This window comes from Ixodes scapularis, unplaced genomic scaffold (assembly GCF_016920785.2).
Source record: "Ixodes scapularis isolate PalLabHiFi unplaced genomic scaffold, ASM1692078v2 PGA_scaffold41__6_contigs__length_2269736, whole genome shotgun sequence".
Taxonomy (NCBI): Eukaryota; Metazoa; Arthropoda; class Arachnida; order Ixodida; family Ixodidae; genus Ixodes; species Ixodes scapularis.
The window spans coordinates 1,168,408-1,190,442 of NW_024609870.1; the positions used below are offsets into that span (position 1 = coordinate 1,168,408).

General features: G+C 45.7%; 1 protein-coding gene across 1 annotated transcript in view; it reads left to right on the plus strand.

The window, feature by feature from the left end:
* The first annotated feature begins 7,425 nt into the window (after positions 1–7,425).
* LOC8043048 overlaps positions 7,426–22,035 on the plus strand; it is a 130,683-nt gene continuing 116,073 nt past the window's right edge. The window contains exon 1 of the mRNA XM_040214723.3: positions 7,426–7,680. Within this exon, the coding sequence (XP_040070657.2) occupies positions 7,599–7,680 (82 nt within the window). The 5' untranslated portion in view covers positions 7,426–7,598. The remainder of the gene's footprint in view (positions 7,681–22,035) is intronic.

The window sequence follows — 22,035 nt, forward strand, 5'->3', positions numbered from 1 at the left end:
AACACAAGACAAAGCGCTGACTTGTAACATATTTAGGCAGTGGCGTACCAACTTGTTCTTGAGTGGGGGGGGGGGGGGCGGCAAACCAGGCCCTGGGTCGCATATTTTTACTAGTGATGGGCCGAACTTTTGCCGAATCGAAAATTCGGCACAGCTTTTGCCGAACTTCTCTAAAGATGTGGCAATGATTCGGCAAAAATACAATGTTACCAGACTTAACATTGATATTTTGTTTTAGAGCCCAGCTCTTAGGGGCCCGTTTCCAGCCTGAGCGGCGTCGGCGTCGGCTTCGGCGTAACCGGGGGGTGGTCACGTGACACCCCCCCCCCCCCCCCGAGGTCACGTGACCCCCCGGGGTCACGTGACTACCCGCAGGTGACGTGACCCCCTCAGTACCCTTCCCTACTCCTCCTCAAGAGCTGCGCTCCAATTCGGCGTTACAGGGATTTGTAAACGGCTTCCACTTTTTTTCTGACAAAATTTTTTTTCCTTCTTAAAATAAATACAACATGTATATAGTGCCTATTGAAACAGTTGTGTCTAAATAAGGTGATATTCTAGAAGATAATTGTGTCGATGTCGCTTTTGCGTGTTTACTGGCAATTTTAGTGTTTGCTTGCAGAAAGTGGCGTGACAACGAGGTTTGGTAGTAGCCGGTGCGGTCACAAATCACGTTACGAGAGTTTTGATTTTGAGGCTTCATCAGCGCACGCCTGCAAGTGTGTTTACATTGTTAAAATAAAGGCAATCACTGCGCTCTTACTTTCTCTGGGAGTCACCGTTTCGTGCGCGAAGAGGAATGCAATGGTTGCTGAGCCTTCACCAGAAGAGATAACAATATTGTAAATATGCATGTTTTTCGATTTGAGTCACTTGACGTCAGCTTTGCATGAAAGTGTGCGTCCCATAATCGCAACGTCTGGTTTTTAACTTTAAAATGCTGGTTTCTGGTGTTAGAACACACACGGACGTTTAGGAAGATGGGATGAGTTAGGAATGTCGGATGTGCAATGTCGAGCATGATGGTTCTGTGTTTAACAAAGACTTTTCATCAGTGTTTACTAACGAGTGCTTGGGCTCCGTCCCCACTCTCCTTGAATAGCTTTACGAGCGCATGCATCCTATTAAAGTTAACTCCGCCGGTATTAAACAATTGATTGATAAACTAAAACTTACTTCGTCCGCTGGAACTGATAACACCTACTCTAAAATTTAAAAGAAACACCAGTGTAAATTCTAGTGAGTATTTGAAACTCATATTTAATCAGTCCTTATCTCAAAGCTGCCTTCCATCTGACCGTAAGGTGGGAAAGGTTATCCCAGTCTTTATACAGGGCAGCCGCTCTTCCGCATCTAATTATCGCCCTATTTCTTTGACTTCAATTTCTTGCAAACTACTTGAGCATATCCTCTACTTTAATATCATGAGGCACCTATCATCCCACTTCTTTTCTTTAAACAGCAGCACGGTTTTCAAAAGGTACTTTCCTGCGAAACACAGCTCTGCGACTTCATCCATGATTTGCACACAAACCTTGAGTGTCACGTCCAGACTGACGCAGTTTTTTTTCTCCCAAAGCGTTCGACCGTGCCTCCATCAACGCCTTCTTTCTAAACTATCATCTCTTTGCCTCGACCAATAACCGTTTGCATAGATTCGTGACTTTCTTTTTTCCCGTCTACAGCTCACGTCCATAATGATCATGAATCTTCCTTAATAAATTATCTTCTGGTGTTCCCGAGGGGTTTGTACTTGGGCTCTTACTCCTTTTAATATTTATTAATGACATTCCCATTGGGATTTCTTCAAAAATACGCTTTTTTGACGACGACTGCGTCATCTATAACAAAGTAACTTGTGTGCAAAATAATAACCAGCTTTAGGAAGATCTAGATAAAATTAACAATTGGTGCAAAGAGTGGATTATGTCATTAAACAAGTCTAAATGCAAACTAATTCACTTCACCAGGAAAAAAACCATGCTGTCATTCAATTACCTCATGGAGTCCGATCTGATTGAGACCGCTACTGCGTGTAAATACCTTGGTGTAAGACTAACATCTGACCTTTCCTGGAATAACCACATTGAAGCCATTACTACCGATTCATCTAGAACTCTTGGACTAATCAGACGTAACTTAGGAAGCGCTCCACCCTTTGTCCGTAAGCTAACCTTCGACACGTACGTCAGACCAAAATTATAATATGCTTCAACCATCTGGAATCCCCGTCAACTGTACCTCATCAACACCCTAGAGGCAGTTCAGAACAGAGCTGCTCGCTTCATTTCATCCACTTATGACTTTTCTTTCAGTGTCTCGGCGCTAAAAACTGAACTAACCATGTCCTCTTTGCAGCTTCGCAGAAAGGTCTCCTAGCTGTGCCTTATTAATAAAATCTACTACCACATTCCCGACCTCAAAACCACTTTGTTATTATTCCCCGACCGAACATCTCGCCTCAACAACGTCTGCACCATCAAACGCATTTCTGGCTCTACTAACGCTTTCAATCGGTCATTTATTCCTCAAGCCATCAGCGACTGCGACAGTCCCCCATCCTCCATTGCCACCATCTTGGATCCTGCTGATTTCTCCTCTGCAGTAAAACTACACCTTTCTTGGCCCATGTGATGGTGTGCGGGGCTAGGCAGATAGGTGAAAACCCTTACGCAGAGCGCCTGCCAGCCAGACTTGTACGTAGTTCAACTACTTTACTCAAGTTTCTGTAGTTTAACTATTTTACTAGGTAGTTTAGTAACTTTCAATTACATTTCTATTCTGGTAATTAGTAGTTTACTTTAACTACTTTTCCGCGTGACTTCTACTCAAATTACAAAATACTTTCTAATTTTAGTAGTTATTTTGCCTATCAACAGAGAAAAGATGTTGGAAGATCAGCTGATATTTGCAGAGGGGGAAGCATGTGGCGTAGAAAAGGGGGGGGGGGGGGTGAAGGAAGAAAGTGATTTGAATAGTCCAACCCCCCCCCCCCCCCCCCCCCGCCTCCAATTTTAACGAGCCCCCCATTGCAACAACACTGCTACGAGGCGCGGGGAGCGAACAGACATGACGCAAGAGAGGCCGAGTAACTGTGGGATTAGCTCTGAATACTGGCGTTTCTTTGTATCCCGAAGCTCAAGGAAACTCGACGCATTTGAAGAAAGGGCTTGTCCCCGCTTCTCCGCAGTGTAGGAATTCTTGCCCACTACAGGAGGTGCACCCACTGCATCCTCACTCAAGGGAGGTAACAAAGCGCAGCACCCGCTCTGAAGTTAATCTGGTGCTTGTGCTGTCTTTCGAGACGTCCTCTGGTAACTTTTCTGAGTGAAGAAATGGCGGCTATAAGACCCATACAAATAAGTGCCTTATAAGTTGATTGTGTTAAGTGGTTCGTCAGCGAGAATAAAGCAATTACTCTATGGCGTATTAGTCGCCGCCATTTCAAAAAAAAAAAAAAAAAGAAAAACTGATGCACCTCCGATTTTGCCGCCCTTGCCGAAAAAAACTGATATATATACACCACCGATTTCCCCTAAAACAATGCATACCGGCCAGAAAAAAACAATAAAAAAAAAACGATGTATAGGAAATGAAAGGACATTCTGAAAGAGTGTGTTAAAAAGAACTTCCACTTTATGTTGAAAATTCATTGTACTTATAGTACGTCCCTTAAAGTACATTGCACCCGGTGTACTTACTACTTTACTTGAAGTACATAACCTCGTATTTACTTTGAACTTCCAAGTAGTTTTTAGACGTACTTTGCGCAACACTGTAAGCAATCAAACACTGTCTGCAAAACCAAGCTCAGGCAGTGCTAAACCTCAAAGGTGAAATGATACATCCGCAGAACATCCTTGACCAAAAAGAGGTACACAACAATTAGGCATGCAGAAGCAGAACCAGCTATTAAAGCATTTCGGTGAAAACACAAGCCGCTTTATATTCGGCTAGCAGAATTTCGCTCACTCATCAAAACCTATGCAAGTACTTCCTTGTTAGCATAGAAAAAAAACGAAAGTAACTTCAAAAGTAATTCGCAACATTTTTACAGTAATTGGTAATTTACTGAATTACTTTCCATTTGAATAATTTCCACTCTCCTCAAATTACTTTTCAGGCTAATACTCAGTAACTTAACCTAATTTTTTGAGTAACTTGTACATGTCTGTTGCCCGCCCGCCACCACATATGAAAAAAACAAAACAGACAAATAAACGTACAGAATATAAACACTACAGAAAGTATGTAAAAAGGAAAGAAACGAAGCGAGGATACATGTATCACAATATGACGAGGATTCCAGATGCGTCCCATACATTCTGGCAAGCTCTCGTGACTCCGGCCCGTTTGTCGGCAGTGGGCTGCGCACACTGAGTGTAATTGTCAGTTGTCAGTCAATGTTTCAACTACCTCGTTGCATCAATGGAGGGGTCAAATGAAAATCACGTTATCCAGAATGCACCGCATCATTTGTCACTTGCGCAGTGGACTGAGTAAATTAACTGGTCGATCTTCTGTTCTTGAGGCAGAAAATATTGAAGAGAACCACACTCGTAAAAGCTCACAAACGCACAGTTACCGTGTAGCCTACTCCAGACCTCGCCGTAACCGATCTCCGTAACTGCGCGACTGCGTGGCGGCCATTTGCGATCCATTGCCTCGTCGCGTTTGTGCGCGTGCGCAGACATTTGCCAAAGTTTTGCCGAATCTTTGCCGAACTTCCCTTGAAAATATCGGCATGTGTGGAACTTTGCCGAATTCGGCAGATTCGGTCCATCACTAACTTTTACGGCGTGTGTGCGTGTAGACCTTGTAAAAGAGTAGGGGGGGGGGAGGGGAGGAGAGGGCCAATTGTGTATGCGCACCGGGCGCCTTGGTCACTGGCTCTTTTTACGGCGCAGGCGATAGACCCCCTAGCAACGACGCTCACGCCGGATTGGCTGCTCGGCAACCCGCGGGACCTTAAATTTCGGATTCGGATGGCGCGTGTATCACTCGAAGCGCGTGAACCGACCCCCGCGCCTGCGTTCATGCCACTTTGCGGCGACAGTGTGCGGCTGCACCTAACCTAATTTTCGTTCATAAAAAAAAAAAAAAAAAAAAAAAAAAAAACCTAGGGAAAGCGGTTTGTTTGATGAACGAGCCACTGTCCTTTGCCCAGTGTGCGTTGACGCATAGAAGCCATGGGCTGTTGACACAGGGGGCATTTGACGCGGAGCTTTTGAGATTGGTGGCTTTCGTGTTAGGGTCTTTTGAGAATGGGGATTTCGAAACTGGGGAAAAAGAAACGGGGCTTATGGCGGGGGGCATTTGACGCGGGGCTTTTGAGATTGGGGTCTATCGTGCACCACCCGGTAAAGCATGGGATAAAGTTTGTGTCGTGCGTAAAAGGTGTGGTATACCGCATTCCCTTCTCTTGTGGGCGCTGTTATATCGGGCAGACTGGCTGGTGCTTAAACATCCGACTAAGAGAGCACCACAGCTCCTTGAAACGCACCGCTAATTCACATCTAGTGATACATTGCAGAGATTGCGGTTGCGAACCACACTTAGAAAACACCAGTATATTATTTCAACACCACGACCAAACATGTCGAGAGATGGTAGAAGCCTACAACATCACGAAGACCAACAGTTCGTGTGTGAGCCAACCTTCGGTGACTCTGACTCCCAGCGAGATGAAGTTTTTGGATTCAGGGTAACAAGAGCTCCTGAGGAAAGAAAGAATAAAACCAGTCTACAATCGGATGAAAAAAGAAGAAAGGGACATATTCCACGAGGCGCCAAGCAAGCGCGCGAACATTTGACTCCATGTTTTTTTATTTCATTGTCGTTCTTCTTTATGCTGTAATAACAAACCAGTTGATAGTCAGCGCTTTGTCTTGTGTTCTCTTCGTCTCTTTGTGTCCTCGTCCCAGTCGCGCTGTTTTTCAACATGATATTCGGCGTTGGACATACTGGGAGGACTTTATCACATCACACATCTCCCGCCGAAAGAAAGCCATATTTTAACAAAATCAAATTCAATACAAATAACTGTAAACACAAAAATAAATAATCAGAATGTCTCTCACGTTTAATAAATTAAAACGCACTTACAAGTAGCGCTGTCCAGGGCCTTTCGTGCCGATCGCTGTAATTACCCGCTAGACTCGTCGAAGATTCCTGGCCCAGAGTTCGACACGGTCCAAAGTCATCGGGTCATGACAAAACGTACATTGCGTAGCAAGCACACCTGTTCCCGATGGTCAAGAGGTCCTCTCCTTGTCACTCACATGGAAGAGAAGGCGGTCCGCCGTGTCTTCGGTCCGTCGAAGCTAGTGGTCACATTCACTAATCTCACCGGTGTGTAGACATTCCCTACAGAATATCTATGGTCTTAACAATCCACATGTTGAAGATCGCACTTGGCAATGAGACGAAATGCACGGCTGGACATCGGAGCTCTATAGGAGCACCGTTCTTGCCGCTTCCAGTTGAAGTATGGTGGAGATGTCGAGCCGCTTCGCCCGATAGAATCAATCTGCCAATCACTATGGTGTACCCAAACAACTCAAAAACTGAAACCATGGTGTCCTGAGATGCGCATGTTGATTTTGTCATTCTTTACCTGGGAGAAAACAGTTCTTTCTGAACAAAAGGTTAGGGCGCAACGCGCTGGTGGTGGAACCCCGAGACTGGGACGAGAAGGGACGGACAAACACAAAGTCTCAAACACAGCTGAAGTTTATTCGACATCAAAAGGGCTTATATAAGCATAAAATCCTACACAAAACGAGAGTTAGAGAGAGAGAGAGAGAGATGGAGAATACAATGTCATAAGCAATACAACAAAGCCACATTTACAATAAAACTAAGAAACATTAACTCTCTTTATACAAAAAAAAAAGTTTAACACTGTTTACACCGGCGATGCCCCACAAAAAAAAAAAAAAAAAAGAAACACAAAGAAAGACGTTTTAAGGATCAAATAAAACGTACACTTTTGTCCGACACGTGTTTGCACCAGTGCAGGGGAAGTTAATTCTCACTCTGGGTCGTGAAAAAATTCCACCAAGCGGCGATACCCAAACTTCTTGTCCCGAAGACTTACGAGAGTCAGTCTTGGCTTGATCACGCAGCATGACACACCCCAAAGCGATTCACGTCTCTATCCGTGCGCGCACTTCGGAGATTAAATTCATATACGTCCACTTCCACAGCAGATCCGCTATGTCCGAAACATAAATTGCCGTCCGCATCCTCCGCTGGCGGATACCAGCAAATATCCTCTGGGTATGCGCGGCTGCAGTCGCGCCGTTCTGAAGTGCCCCTCAATAACTTCTCTCACTGCCGCCCTCGCTCAGCAATATAGGCGTGTTATCTTGCAGCGGGGGCTGTACAAGTGCGTCACCGATGGAATATGCGTGGAGATAGCGTCTCCAGGCAACTCGTAGATTGCCGTACGTGTTGATACCTGTGCCGAGCTCCCAGTCCCGGCGCCGGAATGGCCACCGTCTCGATCTGGGCAACCCCTGCTCCCTGTGCAGCCAGCCTCCGCGGTTGAACGCGCTTGGTCGTCGCGATCACCCTGTGACACCAACTCTGCTGCCATGTTTCGGTTCTGCTGGGTGGCTCATTTCACGTGGTCCACCTGGAGCGCGGCGGTGACCACCCTACTTCTTTTTTCCGCAGGTAGGTGTTGAACACATTGCGTCACTTGACCGTGGTTTGAACGTGAACATTCGACAGGGATCTGTGTGCAGGGGCTAAATAATTAAAAAAAGGAGGACGACCATCCAAGTCCTATCTAGGGACCTTGCGAGGCCTGCACGGCCTCTTCTCGATGGCCGTTCAGGAGTAATTGAGGATTCCTAATTAGGGCTTGATTGGAAGTCCTCTTTTTGTGTTCGCTCCACCGTGTGCGCGGAGGGCGGCGGTGGCTGTGCCAGGTTCGGGCCGCTTCAAATAAATTCTACCAACAGCTCCGAGTGAGCGCAGAGTCCCCGCGCGTGCGCGACCCTCGTAAGATTACTCCCGTGTTAGATTTTGACAAGGTTGGATTAGGCATAAAATGACAAGGGGCCAGATATGTGCAAAGTTCGGTGCTACCGCCGAAAAGCGGTCGAAAAGGATGCATGCACCAAAAAGCACGTAGTACCATTTGTGGCTTGTGTGTCTGGCGGTGTTTATAAAATCTCCTTGTCGGGTGGCATGGTCTACGCTGGACAGACGGGCCACTTTCTAAATGACAGACTTAAAAAGAAATCTGCAAACCGTGGATTACCCCAGAGTTGCTGGACAAAATTCAAGCAAAAGATAGATTATATAAAATGTTCTTGAAAACGCGTGATTGTTACTTGCTTGAAGGGTTCAAACAATATCGCAACAAGCTAACTAAGGAGATTAGAAATGAAAAAGCAAGCTATTTTCGGGACCTTTTTTTCCAGTGCGCAAATAAGGCAGATACAACGCGGAGAAAATTGAACCGAGGATTGAATCGCCAAAATCAGAGGCAATGTTGTTTGATGATATACCTTTAAATGATATAAAAGAAACATGACAAGTCTTTATTTCTAAGCCCGGCAATAGAAACTGAGGTGACATCTGTATTTCTAGAAATAAATAACAGTGAAAGCTGCGATGCAGAAAGCATCAAAACTAAGGCCGTAAGATATGTTTTAGATTTGGTATTGCCATATCTAGCTTATATTTTTAACATTTTTCCACTAGAACGCGTCTTTCCTAAACGAATGCAAATCGCAAGAGTCCCAGTCTTGTATAAAAGAGGGGGACAAAAACGATACGGATAACCATCGGCCTGTATCAATATTGCCTGTTTATTTCGAAGGGTATGGAAAAGATTATTTTATCCAGAATGTCTAATTGCTGCGATAAGCATTCTATTTTGAATAACGCGCAATTCGGTTTCAGAAAACATCGGTTAACAGAACTCTCCCTTTTAGGACAGAAAGACTCTATCCTAAATTGTTTCGAAGACAAAATATCATCGCTCGCCATTTTTGTCGATTTTACAAGAGCTTTTGATCATTTGAATTATAACTTGGTATTAAAGAAAAAACTGTAGATTTATGGTTTCTGCGGAAACACTTTAGGTGCTCTTAACATCGTACATAATCGAAACCAATTTGTACAAATGGATGCCACTCCTCTTATATAAAACCAATTTTATCAGGTGTACCGCAAGGGAACTGCAGTAATGTTTTGATGTGGGCTAGTCGGTGGTGCGTTGTAAACATGTAAATAAAACAGCGGAATATTAAATAAATAAACGCATTTTATTTTTTCTTAAGGAAACACGTTTCTGCAAAAATCCGGAATCTGCATTGGGTCTAGTGTGGCTCCGATATTAAGTGATAGCTACCTAGCAGGTTGTGATTGTGCTATTGCAGAAAGGTTAGATGATCGGTTTTTGAAAGTCTTCAGGTATGTTGATTACCTGGTTGTGTCTAAACCTAAGCAGGGTTCAAGGAATGCTTAGTTGGTCTCAGAGTTATTAGATACCTTTTGGGAGTGCTCTGAGGTCTGCGGTTTACGAATGAGTTTCCACCTAGAAAAGCTTCGCAATTTTTGGACCTAAACATTCGCCTTGGACCGAATTACCTGTGCTGGGCTTATGAGCCTAGAACAAAAAAGCCCCTCCTTAGCTACGAATCTGCACAGTCAAAAGTTGTAAAAAGAGGTATTGCAAAAATCATGGTTGAGAGCTTCTTTCTTGAAATTCTGTGTTCATGGATGTTTCAGCAGCTTTCTGGTTCATGCCAATAGGTTAACAAAAGCGGGTTTCCCGAAACTTGTCATAGTGGGGTTCAGTGTCGTAGGCAGAAAATATTTTCGGGGGGTGTTTCAAGGTGCTGGTGCAACCAGACACACAATAAAAAAAAAGAAAGATATATTTAACAAAATAAAATTTCGGGGGTGTTCGCACACCTGTACACTCCGCCTGGCTACGCGCCTGGTGGGAGTAGCGGAGTCACTTTTAAAATTATTCAGGAATCCCCTTAGGATTCCTGAAAACGTTAGACGAAAATCTGCTTCTCGACCGGGGCTAAATTCATATTTGCACAGCTTCTTCCACAGAATTAAAGAAGTGGCTGTTAAATACGAAGTCTCTGTAGTATTTTCAGTACCTTCCAAGGTATCTCGTTTGTGTACTTCTATTGAGAAAGCAGAACTTCAACGTGTACGGTGTGGGATAAACCATCGCATCAGATATGTAGCTTGTACTGTGGGGGTCGTGTATAAAATACCATTTTCCTGTGGTAAAGTGTATATTGCGCGGACGGGCAGATGTATTAAAGTTAGAGCTCGGGAGCATTCGCTGTCTCTGAGGTCTTCACCTTCGAGTCACATAGCCGCTCATTCGATAGGTGTGGCTGTTCACCTCGGTTAGGTGACATTGAAATCTTGGCTAAACATTCACAATAAATGGCTACTTAAATTCATGAAGCGTTTTACATTCGACAACACGGTCCCGATCTATGTGTAAGTTCAGAGTCAGTTACGATATCCAGTGAAGAGTTCGAGTTTGTTCGAAGTTTGGGCACATTTATTTAATACTTTCTTTCTGCTTCCGTGGGAGCGATTCTGTAGCTACAAGCGCGTACATGCGGTCTGGTGACCATCACCATGAGGCCGCGTGCGAGACAGGTACGCACAGAGCATTAGGGATCGCGCTGTAGTTTTGGCTCTGCTCGGACCTGAGGTGGAACGATGTATAGTTATATAGACGCTTTACAGCAGCTGTGCGTGGGCGCCGCCATAACTGACCGTCAGTTTTTGTTCCCTCTTATTCCGTTCGCTTCAATTCATCATTACCACAGCAGGACAGGTTATTGCCATTTTAGATGCTACTGTGTTCTTGTGCCCAGCATAGGCCCTTGTGAAGACCCGTCAACGCCCGCTTCAGTGGCTCGGCATCTCGGTAAGACAAGAGAAGGGCGCCTATGGCGGCTCAATCTGGCGCGTGTGTAAAGCGTCTATATTTTTCTACTACTTACTTTCCTTTTGCTTTTTTTATTTTTGTAATGATATACTTTCTGTTAGAAATCTTTTGGATGGCACATGACAGCGAAGATGTACTACATGTTGGATTCTTCTTTTTATTTGTGCTTTAAGAAGACGAAAAAGAGAGTAAGTCGTGAGTAAGCGCTGTGTCTGTGTCCCTTCTTCTACTTGTCCTTGTGTTCATTTGCGCGGTTTTATTTACATGTTCACAAAATACCGCAAGGGAGTATCCTGGGTCCAATTTTATTTAACCTACACTTACATTGATAACGTCGCAAAAAAAATTTTTTTTTTGGCAGATGATATTACATTGTTGTTTTTCGAAAAATGTCCCTTTAAACTAATTTCCCAAGCAAATGCTACACTTGAAAAATCGGAAAAATGGACCGTGAGCAACGCGCTAAAAATATATACAAGTAAAACTAAAGTCGTCCAATTTCACACACAAAAAAAAATGTATGAGTTTATGAAGATATTATTTTGTTCGATTCAAAAAAAGAATTAGTCAGCGCCTTCAAAACTCTTGGCGTATTTTTCACGGAACGGATGACATGGGGAGAACATAGAGACTATGTCGCGTCGAAACTATCGAGTATCGTAGGTTACTAGAGTTAAACTTCTCGTACGCAACACATTATTCTCTTCGCGTATAAATTCATCTCGTCTAGTATGGGGAAACACGACCCTCCAAAATTCGCAGAAGATTTACCTACTGAAGAAGAAAATGCTAAGAAATATAGATAACGTTCCGTATGATCACCCTTCTGCACCACTTCTTTTTTAAATCATGGCAATGAGCATACATAACATGTGTGCATTTCGTTGAAGTATAATCTATAAACAGGAAGCGAAATACAACACGAATCTTCTTACTCAGTTCGTTTATGTAAAATAACGATCATATATCCCACACGTAGCATTGACAAATGGACCATTTAGTCGTGTAAAACGAGTTATGGGTAGCAAATGATAAAACGCAAACTTCCGTTAATTGCTCAATTTATGTATTAATTGCAATATACAACTAGAATCTTCACCAAAAAAAAATTGAAGGTTTTTGATCACGAGTGTGAAGTCATGAGTATCGAGGGGGTTATGATTGTAGAATGTTTTTAACCAATCTCATAAAAAAAAATACTTGCTGGCATGATTGATACATTGTGTTTTTGCGCGTTTTGTTGTACTTTCTGCCTTTTTGTTTTCTACATTCTATAATTTCTGGGAAGGAGGGTGCTCGTCAAGCTGATTTCTTCAACTTTCTGTTTTGTAACCTCCCACATCGCTCGGATCGAAAATAAAGACATTATTGGAGAACGTTCGTATTCACTCATGGCCAGTGTTGGGGGGTTGCTACCATTCCGCTCTAGGGACTGCAAGTGCCAGCCTAACTTTACTGAAGTCACTGTTTTGGATAAACATACAAACATAGTGATAAGGGAAATCATCGAGGCCTCTTTTATCTCTGAACTTGGCGGGAGATGCGTGAGCAAGCCGTTAAAAGCTTTACCTAAAAAAAAAAAATTGGGTACCTTCGATCAGCAATGAAGGGCATTACGCATTCACTGATATGACCTATCTTGAAAAAAAATATGCTGCTTGGTTGGCCCGTGTGTATTTTGTCTGATTAAGACGCTTCTTCTCTTCTTGCTTCCTTTTTTGTGAATTAAAGAAAACAGTTGTAAGTTAAACGCCGTCCTGTCGTGTGTGCTTCTTTACCCTTATCCAAGCTTTTTGCCTCTGTTCTTTCCCAAGATGTTCCTTAAAGATGTCCCGTCTAATAATATTTGATGCTGCGATTCTGTGAGGATACCTCCTCCTGCGTTCCGAAACAGTAAGTGTGTCGCTAACACTTGCCGTCGGCGATACGCCAGACGCCGCCATTGCGTACCCCAATGACGTGCGCCTGGTGCACCCCAGATGGCGGGAACGTTACGTGGCGTCAGCACCGCTAAAAATGGCGGCGCAAAGGAGCCTTTTTTGCATACGTATTAGCGGCGAGATGTTTTGGTGGCGCCCTCCTATGGTTCCCCCTTGTGACGTCTTTACCTTGCGAACAACAAGTTCTATGGTGTTTGTAAATAGCATGGTGGAAGCCTGAAATCATTGCGCTCTCAAAGCAACACTACCAACACCGTCGAAATTAAAGTTCTTTCATTCCTCTTATTTCCGTCGATGGTATACCCTTTCCGACGTCATAGTCAGCTTTTGGGCCAATTGTGGAAGGCCGACCACAGCGACGCTTTCGGTCGCGCACGTCGCCAATATAGACAGCCTAAAGGCCTGTCCACACATGCAGCGGAGCGCTACAAGCATTGCGCTAACCTTGCGCTTAGCGCGTGCTGACGGCAGCGTTCACCAGCTTTGTATCACACCGTCAAAACTGTTGCTCATGGCAGACGATAAGTAGCTGACGACACGTGAGGAGCGCTACATCAGCGCTTCGCTGCATGTGAGAACCGGCCTTTAACCTTACTAACTCGCTGCTTTGTGTCGTCGTCCTTCGCTGACCGTGAAAAGGGTGGTAGTCCTCCTACTCTTCGCAAGAAGTTTTATACTTGGAAGTTTTACGAAACAACATGTGCCGCTAAAATACGCCTTCGATTACAATTTCAGATCGCTGTGTGCAGGCGCCTATTTTTCCTGCTGATTTTAGGCCAGCTCCAGGATCAAAACCAAAAGCATTGTTGGTATACGTTTTAACGCAGATTCTGTTCTTGGGCTGGATGCAAAACGTGTCACGCTCGACTCTCACAACAAAGTCTTTCACACAGGCAACATGAATCATGTCCATAGTTGGAAACCAAAGAGGCGTTTGTGGTGTCTTACGATGAGTGATACTAAGAGTAAAGGAAAACCAAGATAGCTTGACTAGGGTCATCTTATCTGGCGGTCATGGGAGATGGGAGGTTGGATGAGAATATAAGTAGTGTCAGGTTCGCTGATCTGACGTAGTTAAGAAGCGGGTCCGTGATAAGCTTTCTTTGGTGTAGTTTTTTTATGGTTACGTTTTACTTGTCCCATTGAGCGAAAAAGCGGCTCATGTGGTCATAAATACATGCTTAAGCGGCATGCGCCGCTCAATCGTACTCTCAAGGACGATTCTGTGTATGGCGTCGTCCTTGAGGTCGTCCTAGAGGTCGTCCTAAACCTCTAGGACGACCTTACTTGCCCTATGCGGAAAACCGGCGTCGTTGTGCCCAAAAGATAGCCATAAAAATAGGTCATCAAGCACGCGCCGCTCACGCTAAAATGCGGGAGCATGATGTCACCACCGGAGCGCCGTGCGCAAAAGGTGCGCTTCGGTCTTCCTCTGTGCTTCGTGCGATGAACTGTGAGGCGACCGCGTCTACATCTGTGGCCTCGACATAGGCAGCAGCGTCTACAACTACCGCGGCTTCCGCAGGCAAACGTGGCCACCCACGCAAATATGCGACAGGCTCCTTAAGTGTTCCCCTCTATACCCGTTTTCACCTCTAGAATCATTGTAAAAAAAGTCCGGCTTCTTGCGGATTATTACTGATTTCCCTCTTTATGTAGAGAATTAAGATATATGTAGGTGAAATATAGATTAGATATACGGTATCTTATATCAAGAAGTGCGCGTTCTAAACGGCAAAAGTATCGCTTTTTCCTCCGACAACCAAATCTCGTAAGAACTACTTCGCGCCGCGTATGAATAATGCGCAAAACTTGCTTTTTTCTTGAGGTGAAAACGGGTATAGTCGTCGTTTTCGACGTCATCCTCTAGGTGTCGTTCTAGACGTCGTCTTAGGTTTCGTCCTTAAAGTTGTCCTAAATGTCGTCCTATAAATCGTCCTAGACGGCGTTCTTGACGTCGTCCTCTAGGACGCAATTCTCGGCATCGTCCTAGACGTTGTCTTTAAGGTCGTCGAAGAGATCGTTCACGGCGGCGTCCTAGACACCGTCCATGACGTCGTCCTCGACGTCGTCCTAGAGTACGTCCTAGACGCCGTACTTGGCGTCGATCACTAGGACGTCGTCCTCCACATCGTCCTTTACGTCGCCCTAAACTTGAATACTTGTAGAAACATTACTCGAAAACCTTTCTCCCGCGCGACTATGCTTTTGCGTTCCTTCATGTAAGCAGTATGAAGTGTTCTCCTGTTATGCGGAGCGCAAGTACGTCTGCTTCTTGAGCAGGAGCTGCGGTGACGTCAGAGCGACGCCGATCGCGAGCTCTGATTGACTTTGATTTGAGCGGTAGTTGGTAGTCCTCAATACTAGATGCCTCGGGGTCTACCCACTATTTTTTTTTCTCAATCAACCAATAATACCTCGGCCTCCTGATATTATCGCAACATTATGTGCAAGAAGCAGACAAACTTACGCTCCGCATAGGCTTTTATATATATATATATATATATATATACATACGAAAGTTATTTATTATATGTAAAAAGGGGATTCGTCACATCCTCTGGAGTAGCATCATCTGGAGTGACGTGGAGGGAAAAGGGAAAGGGGGTCATACCAGGCTTGTGCAAGATCCCCACTAAAAGTATTTACGTTAAGTTACTGAGTACCGCGAAAAATAGTAACTGAGTAGAGTACTAAATACTCAAATTTGTAACGTAATTGAGTGAAGTACAAAATACTCCAAAAAATAACTCGTTACTTACAAGATACTCTCAAGTTACAATTTTCTCTACAATTCATTGTCAAGCACAACCGAAGTCAGAAAAAATTCTTCCTCCCAGCTACTATGGAATCTCCTGGAAATCTCTTAGCTAGACTTTGGCTAAGTAACTACGAATGAAACAAAACAAAAACGTTTTTCTTTTATACCCTTGCTATGGCGAAGACATAAGCGAGGGCAGCGCGGGGCCCGTTCGCCTGCGGAGGAAGTTTCTAATGGTGAATTTCACTCGTAGATCTGGAGCGCTTTCCAAAATCTGCGAGGGAGGCAAAATTCTGCTCCGTCGGACCCGCTCCGAATCGACAGGGGAAGATAAACTTGCATTTTTGGAGCGACCTCTCCCACACCCCTCCTCACCCCTTCTCCCTCCGCCGTACAAAATGGCCGCTGCTCAAACTTGACCAGCCCACCAACGCCTCAGCCGGCTGATCTTTCCAACGACCAGTGACGACTGTCACTGCTTAGCTGCAGAAGTAACACGCGACACAGGCCGGGCGAAATTATACGTACCACGGCGCCCATGTCACAAATAACGAAGACGTCCGCGTTCGGCACCGTCACATACCTTTCGGCCGCCTCGAAGCGGCGGGGCACGGACAGCGATTGCCAGCGGTGGAGTTCAGATTTGTAGTACGACTTTATAAACACACAGGTAACAAACCACCACTTGCGCGGTCGCTGCCTAACTACTTCTTGCTTTATTTCACGGGAAAACGCCGACGGAATGCAGTGTGAAACGGTAAACAATCACTGGCTACAGAATGAATAGGCCTAACCTTGCGTCTGCCTCCGGCTTTTCTGTCGTTCTTTTTCTCGTTCTTCCTCTCACGATCACAGATGTCAGCGCTTACGATTTGCCACACTCCACATTCCCGGCTTTTTATCCCTGATCTACGCGAGGTAGAAGCGTTCGAGCCGTCACAATCCAGAGTAAACAACCGACGCACCCGAACAGAACCAACTCCACGACCCGGCCGTGGCCAGACCGGCCCTGCCGGCCCGCCGATCTCTCCAACCTCGCCGCCATGCGCACCGCCGATTTAGACGGAAATCACGTGGGCCGCTCTGTCAACTTCCGGAGAGATCTGTGAATTCCCGCAGAGCGAGTTCAAAAGAGTTTGGGGCGCTCCGTGGAGCGGGCGCTGCCAGAGATCTACGAGCGGAAGATGACCAACTTGAGCCAGATCTGCGAGCGGAATATGCGCGCTCCAAATGGAGCGCTTTTGGAGCGCTCGAGATCTGCGAGCGGAATTCACCATAATGCTCGCCTCGGACACTCCCCTTGTGTCAGGTGTTCATTTCCGCTTCCCCCGTCATTGCACTGGCGGTGCCGTGCAGTCGGGGGTCGGGGAGTCCAGGCCAGGGGAGAGCGGGCGCCACCGTGGTAGGCGCCGGCGGTCATTCGTGCTACCGAATACAATAGGGAGTTTTAGTAGGCCATGTCCCCCCCCAACCCCCCGCTAACCCTCCGCAGCTAAAAAACTATCACTGCGCGTTTTAGTAGACCGTGTTCCCCCTCCGCTAAGCCCCTCCGCGACCCGGAGCTCTACAGCCAAGGCCATCGGCAGGCAGGCGCAGTGGCGGTTTCTTCAGAGCCTTTTATACTGGGAGAGTTCGGCGGGTGGGAGGTGCTTACGGCCCGCTAGGTCTAGCGGACTCAGCGGGCGCCGCTTCCGCCATGATGTGCCTCCCGGCGAGTGGGTCCCCATTGACATGCGATGTATACGCGTGTAGGTTTTGCCGTTTGCGCGTCTGTTGGCGTAAGGAGAAAGTAGAAAAATCAAGCATTTTGTTACTTTAATCATACGTTAATCATAAACTTACCTCGCACAATCGAGAACTCGGCTTCCAGTCAGCCCTTCTTGGTTTGGTTTCCCAAATCTTGTGCCTTGCGCGGTTTTCTTTTCCTTGCGGGAACTGGTACATCCTGAACCCCTTTTTCGCGTTGTTCGAGCATCCAACGGCACTGCAGCCCCCCCCCCCCCCCCCCCCCCCCCCGTTTCTTTTTCATCTAACGTCTGGCAGAGCGCAACGCAGAACAATCATTTTCATCGTCGTCTCTCGCTCTATGGACTCTAGCGAGCCGACTGCCGGCTCGAGTCAGTAGGGCAAACGGGTTTTATCAGCCGCCACCAGCCTTACACCAAACAAGGGTGAAGCTTGCAATTTAAGGTTATAATTATAATGCAATTAAATGAAAAGGTGCAATCAAGCTAGACGGCAAGGCACATCATGGCGGATGCGCACAGTTGCCAGACTGTTTGATCAGTGCTGCCAGACTGGCGGCTGGATCAAAGAACCGCCGAACTCTCCCTGTATAAAAGGCTCTGGGTTTCTTCGTAGCGGAGAGCTAGCGGAGGGAGAAACACGGTCTACTAAAACTCGCTATAAGCGAGTTTTAGTGGACCGTGTTTCCCCCTCCGTTAACCCTTCGCTACGAAGTATTTCTTCAAGTAATGCTGCGTACGCCGCGAGCGATGGGCCGCCGGATTGGAGCTTGTAGTCGCGTCTTACGAGTCTTGTGTGCGAAGAGAGCCCAGTGAAACGAACGAGCGGTGTATGCGACCGCGTGCGGATGCAGAGGCATTTCTGAAGCTGGAAGGCTTTCTTTTATATGCTTTTACTCCATAACATAGGAAAATAAACTCCGGTTTACTGTCGACTCTCACCAGACACTTGTAGAACCCACCCTCTCTCCGACAGTGCCGTCCCTCTGGCTTGTAGCCTTGTACACAACTTATGCTTTCACCCGCATGCCCTTCTGCTTCGGAATCTCTGTTGCTCTTGAGCTTGGCCACAAACAAATTGTAAGAAAATGCGCTTTGACGTTTTGCCCAGTTAGAAGACACGACACGCGTCCGCTTGGCTTGAGTCTGCGACACCTGCTTCTCATTGTCACCTCTTTCAGCAGAAGCACGCAAGCGCACTGTATTACCTGGCACGAATAGTATCTGCAATGGCAGGGCGCCTAGCCAAAATAACTGGAGTTCAATATTTTCCAAGCTTCCCGCCTCTAAAGAAAATAAAAAAATAGAAAGTAATTTAAAAGTAACTTTAAAATTACTACAAGTTATTTGAAAAAGTATTTAAGTTAGAGTACTAAATACTGACGTTCGAAAGTATTTGCAAGATACCAAGTTACTCACAAAAATATTTAAGATACAGTAACTTGAGTAGAGTATTTAAGTTACGTACAAGTCTGGGTCATACATGCCTCGCCACCCCTGAAAGGCGGAGAAAGTCTAGCAGGGAGTCGAGGATGTGCTTCCTGTGCTGGTTTGCAAGGAGCGGAAGAGTCCACTCTTCATATGTGGTCGGTCTTCTTGCCTCTGGGGCGAGCTTCTTCCACGGTGCTTCGCGATACCGCGAAATTCCAACGCAGTCGTACACAAGGTGGAAACATGTCGGCGGGACCCCGCAGTGTTCGCAGTTGGGGTCAATGCCTGGGTCGTTCGGGTCCGTAGGCTTATAAAATCTAGCCTGCCAGAGAGGCGTGATGGACGTATTTGTTTAGAGCCGCCTGACACTCACCCCCTCCCACCGGTTGTGTTCCGACGGTATCGGATAAGAATCTAGGTACAAAGTTAAGCTGGAAAGTTTTTTTGCTATGTTTTTTTTTCATATGACTGAGTGAGTTTATTGTAAAATGAAAAGAAGATGCAAGGCGAAATGTCTCCCCAGTCGAGAGGGCAGCTGTGTTAGTTACATTTGTGCGTGATGCTGCCTCTGTTTCATTGATTGCTTATCTGTTTTTAAGTGCAAGCTACTCAGAAATACCTTTGAATCGCTTTTCTCTTCGCTTGTTACTTGAAATTATAACCGGAGACATTTATTTAATAGTGCATATATTTTTCACATAAACCGATTTTTTGACAAATCAGTCACGAAAGCATTGTAAATGCTGCTCACGTGCGAGTCGTGCTGAAATTGAAGCGATGTAATATGATGGATGAATGCAATGCCAATAAAAATTATCATTTGGTCCACGTCAGAGTTTTTATAAACCGATAAATATTCAATAATTTCCATATCAGTTCTGATATAGTCAACATATGTTGTCTTCTTGGCTGATATGCATTAACAGGGATGTCATATCAGTTCTCATTTGAATCGGATATGATCTGATTATGAATTTCTATGTGGCATATAAGTTCTTACATTTGGCATATCAGTTTTCATTTATTACATTTCAGTTTTGATATATGTCATATCAGTTCTGATATGCGTAATAGCAGTTCTGATGTTTCATATCAGTTCTGATTTAGATTTATGTTTTTTTTTCAGTAGGGGGTTGTCGGTGAATTCCTTGACGGCTTGCCGTATTGCCAACAGCTCTGCCGTCTTGGAGCTGCTCGTCTTGTTCGTTTCCCGTCTCCATGCTTTGCCGCGGGTGGGTGAGCTCCATGCGATGCATGTCGTCCAGCCTCATTTCTGGCCGCATCGTTAAAGAAAACATCGGTATCGCCTCCGAATTGTTCAGTCTTCTTTAGATGTTCTTCGTTCTGGTGCTGCCGCCTCTTTTTATGGTCTTTTCCTTGGTTTTGGGGGATTGACCTCCTTGTAGAAACATCATCCGTTTCCCACGGGGGCGGCGGATGTGCTGCAATAGTTGTCGTATCAAGGTCTATGGTGTTTTTTTAATTTCTGCGAGATAACCATACCATGGTCCGAGCGAGACAGCCTTTCGAGCTGCCCCAGCACCATTTCGTCGGCAATTTTTCGGACCTTGTTGACTTGGGCAGCCTTCTCCAGCTTGGTGATAGGAGTGAATTTGCAAAGGCCCGTGATGACTTTCATGGCGCTTCTGTTGAGTACATTGCGGGTCTCTTCTTGCACTCTATTAAGTCGGAGGTAGCTGAGGCCGTACTATCGGGGAAAAATGAAATGCGAACAGAGGAGCGCGTGGCTCGCGGTACAGGCTGCGCCACCTGGAAGTGAGCCTAGGGGCGAGGGTGCGTGGCCTACTCCGATGTGTTTACGCCCTTCGCTCTGCGCTCCCCAAGCTTCGGCACTGCGCCTCTCAGTACGCTGCAAGCATCACCGCTATCTTTGCTCGCTCGGCGTGTGCGGCGAGCTTCTTCGCACCGCACGCGCTGAGCCAGCAAAGATAGCGGTGATGCTTGCAGCGTACTGAGAGGCGCAGTGCCGAAGCTTGGGGAGCGCAGAGCGAAGGGCGTAAACACATCGGAGTAGGCCACGCACCCTCGCCCCTAGGCTCACTTCCAGGTGGCGCAGCCTGTACCGCGAGCCACGCGCTCCTCTGTTCGCATTTCATTTTTCCCCGATAGTACGGCCTCAGCTACCTCCGACTTAATAGAGTGCAAGAAGAGACCCGCAATGTACTCAACAGAAGCGCCATGAAAGTCATCACGGGCCTTTGCAAATTGCGTCGTGTTTGCTGCACATACAGAACCACGCAGCCAATGCTTTCAGTAACAACTAACCGCACTCGTAATGCACGCAGGACATATTCTCTCCGGCTTTATCAGAATCATCAAAAAGAAGTATTTTAGTACTGGCTGTTATGGCATTTTAAAGTGTTTACTTTTTCCCATTCCCATGTGTCTTCTGTGGGAGTGGGCCCTATGATACTCACACGCATGAGAAGTTCCAGAAGATGCTTTAATAATAGCGAAAACGCTCGCGCAACATCTCATTGCACGGCGGCATCACTATCACGGGGACTTGGACATACCCAAGATTTCTGGACAGGAGCACGCCAACACTACTTGCGCCATCTATCCGGAGCGGCGGCGGGACGGCCCGTAACTCAATAGACGAAGTAGATTTTTTTGTTTATTTCACGAAATTCTAAGCGGCGCATTATTTTGCTCTCAGCGAACTTTTTTAATAGATACACCTTTTTTCATCGTGCTAAATTTAAAGGCTGTATGCCTAAAATAAATGGAGCCAACTCGCAATCGAAAAAAAAAGAAGCATTATCCTTATGGGAGTACGACGATTTATAGTGAAACTTTTGAGTTCAAACTTGGTTTACAAACTAACCACTCCTTATCTTGAGTTTCTTTCTACGGTTATATAAGCTCCAGGTTTCCAACTACGTCTTGGCATTATTTTCTTCGCGATCTGTCCATTGTATAAAGTGCCCTGATAATTAAAAGAACAAAAGGCACTGCTCTCTAAATGAATTCATTGCTGTTTAGAGCAGTAAAAAGCTGTTTCCCGCGTATAATGACAGTAAATGAATTATTATTACCATAAATAGTACAGAGCAGATGTGCATTTTTTATTTTTAGCACATATTTACTGCCAAAAAGCCGCCCAAAAAGGGGCGTGTCATCGAACATTTGGGCAAGCGCGCCGCTCTCAGGAACCTAGGGTTCAAGTCTCAGCGAACTCTCAGC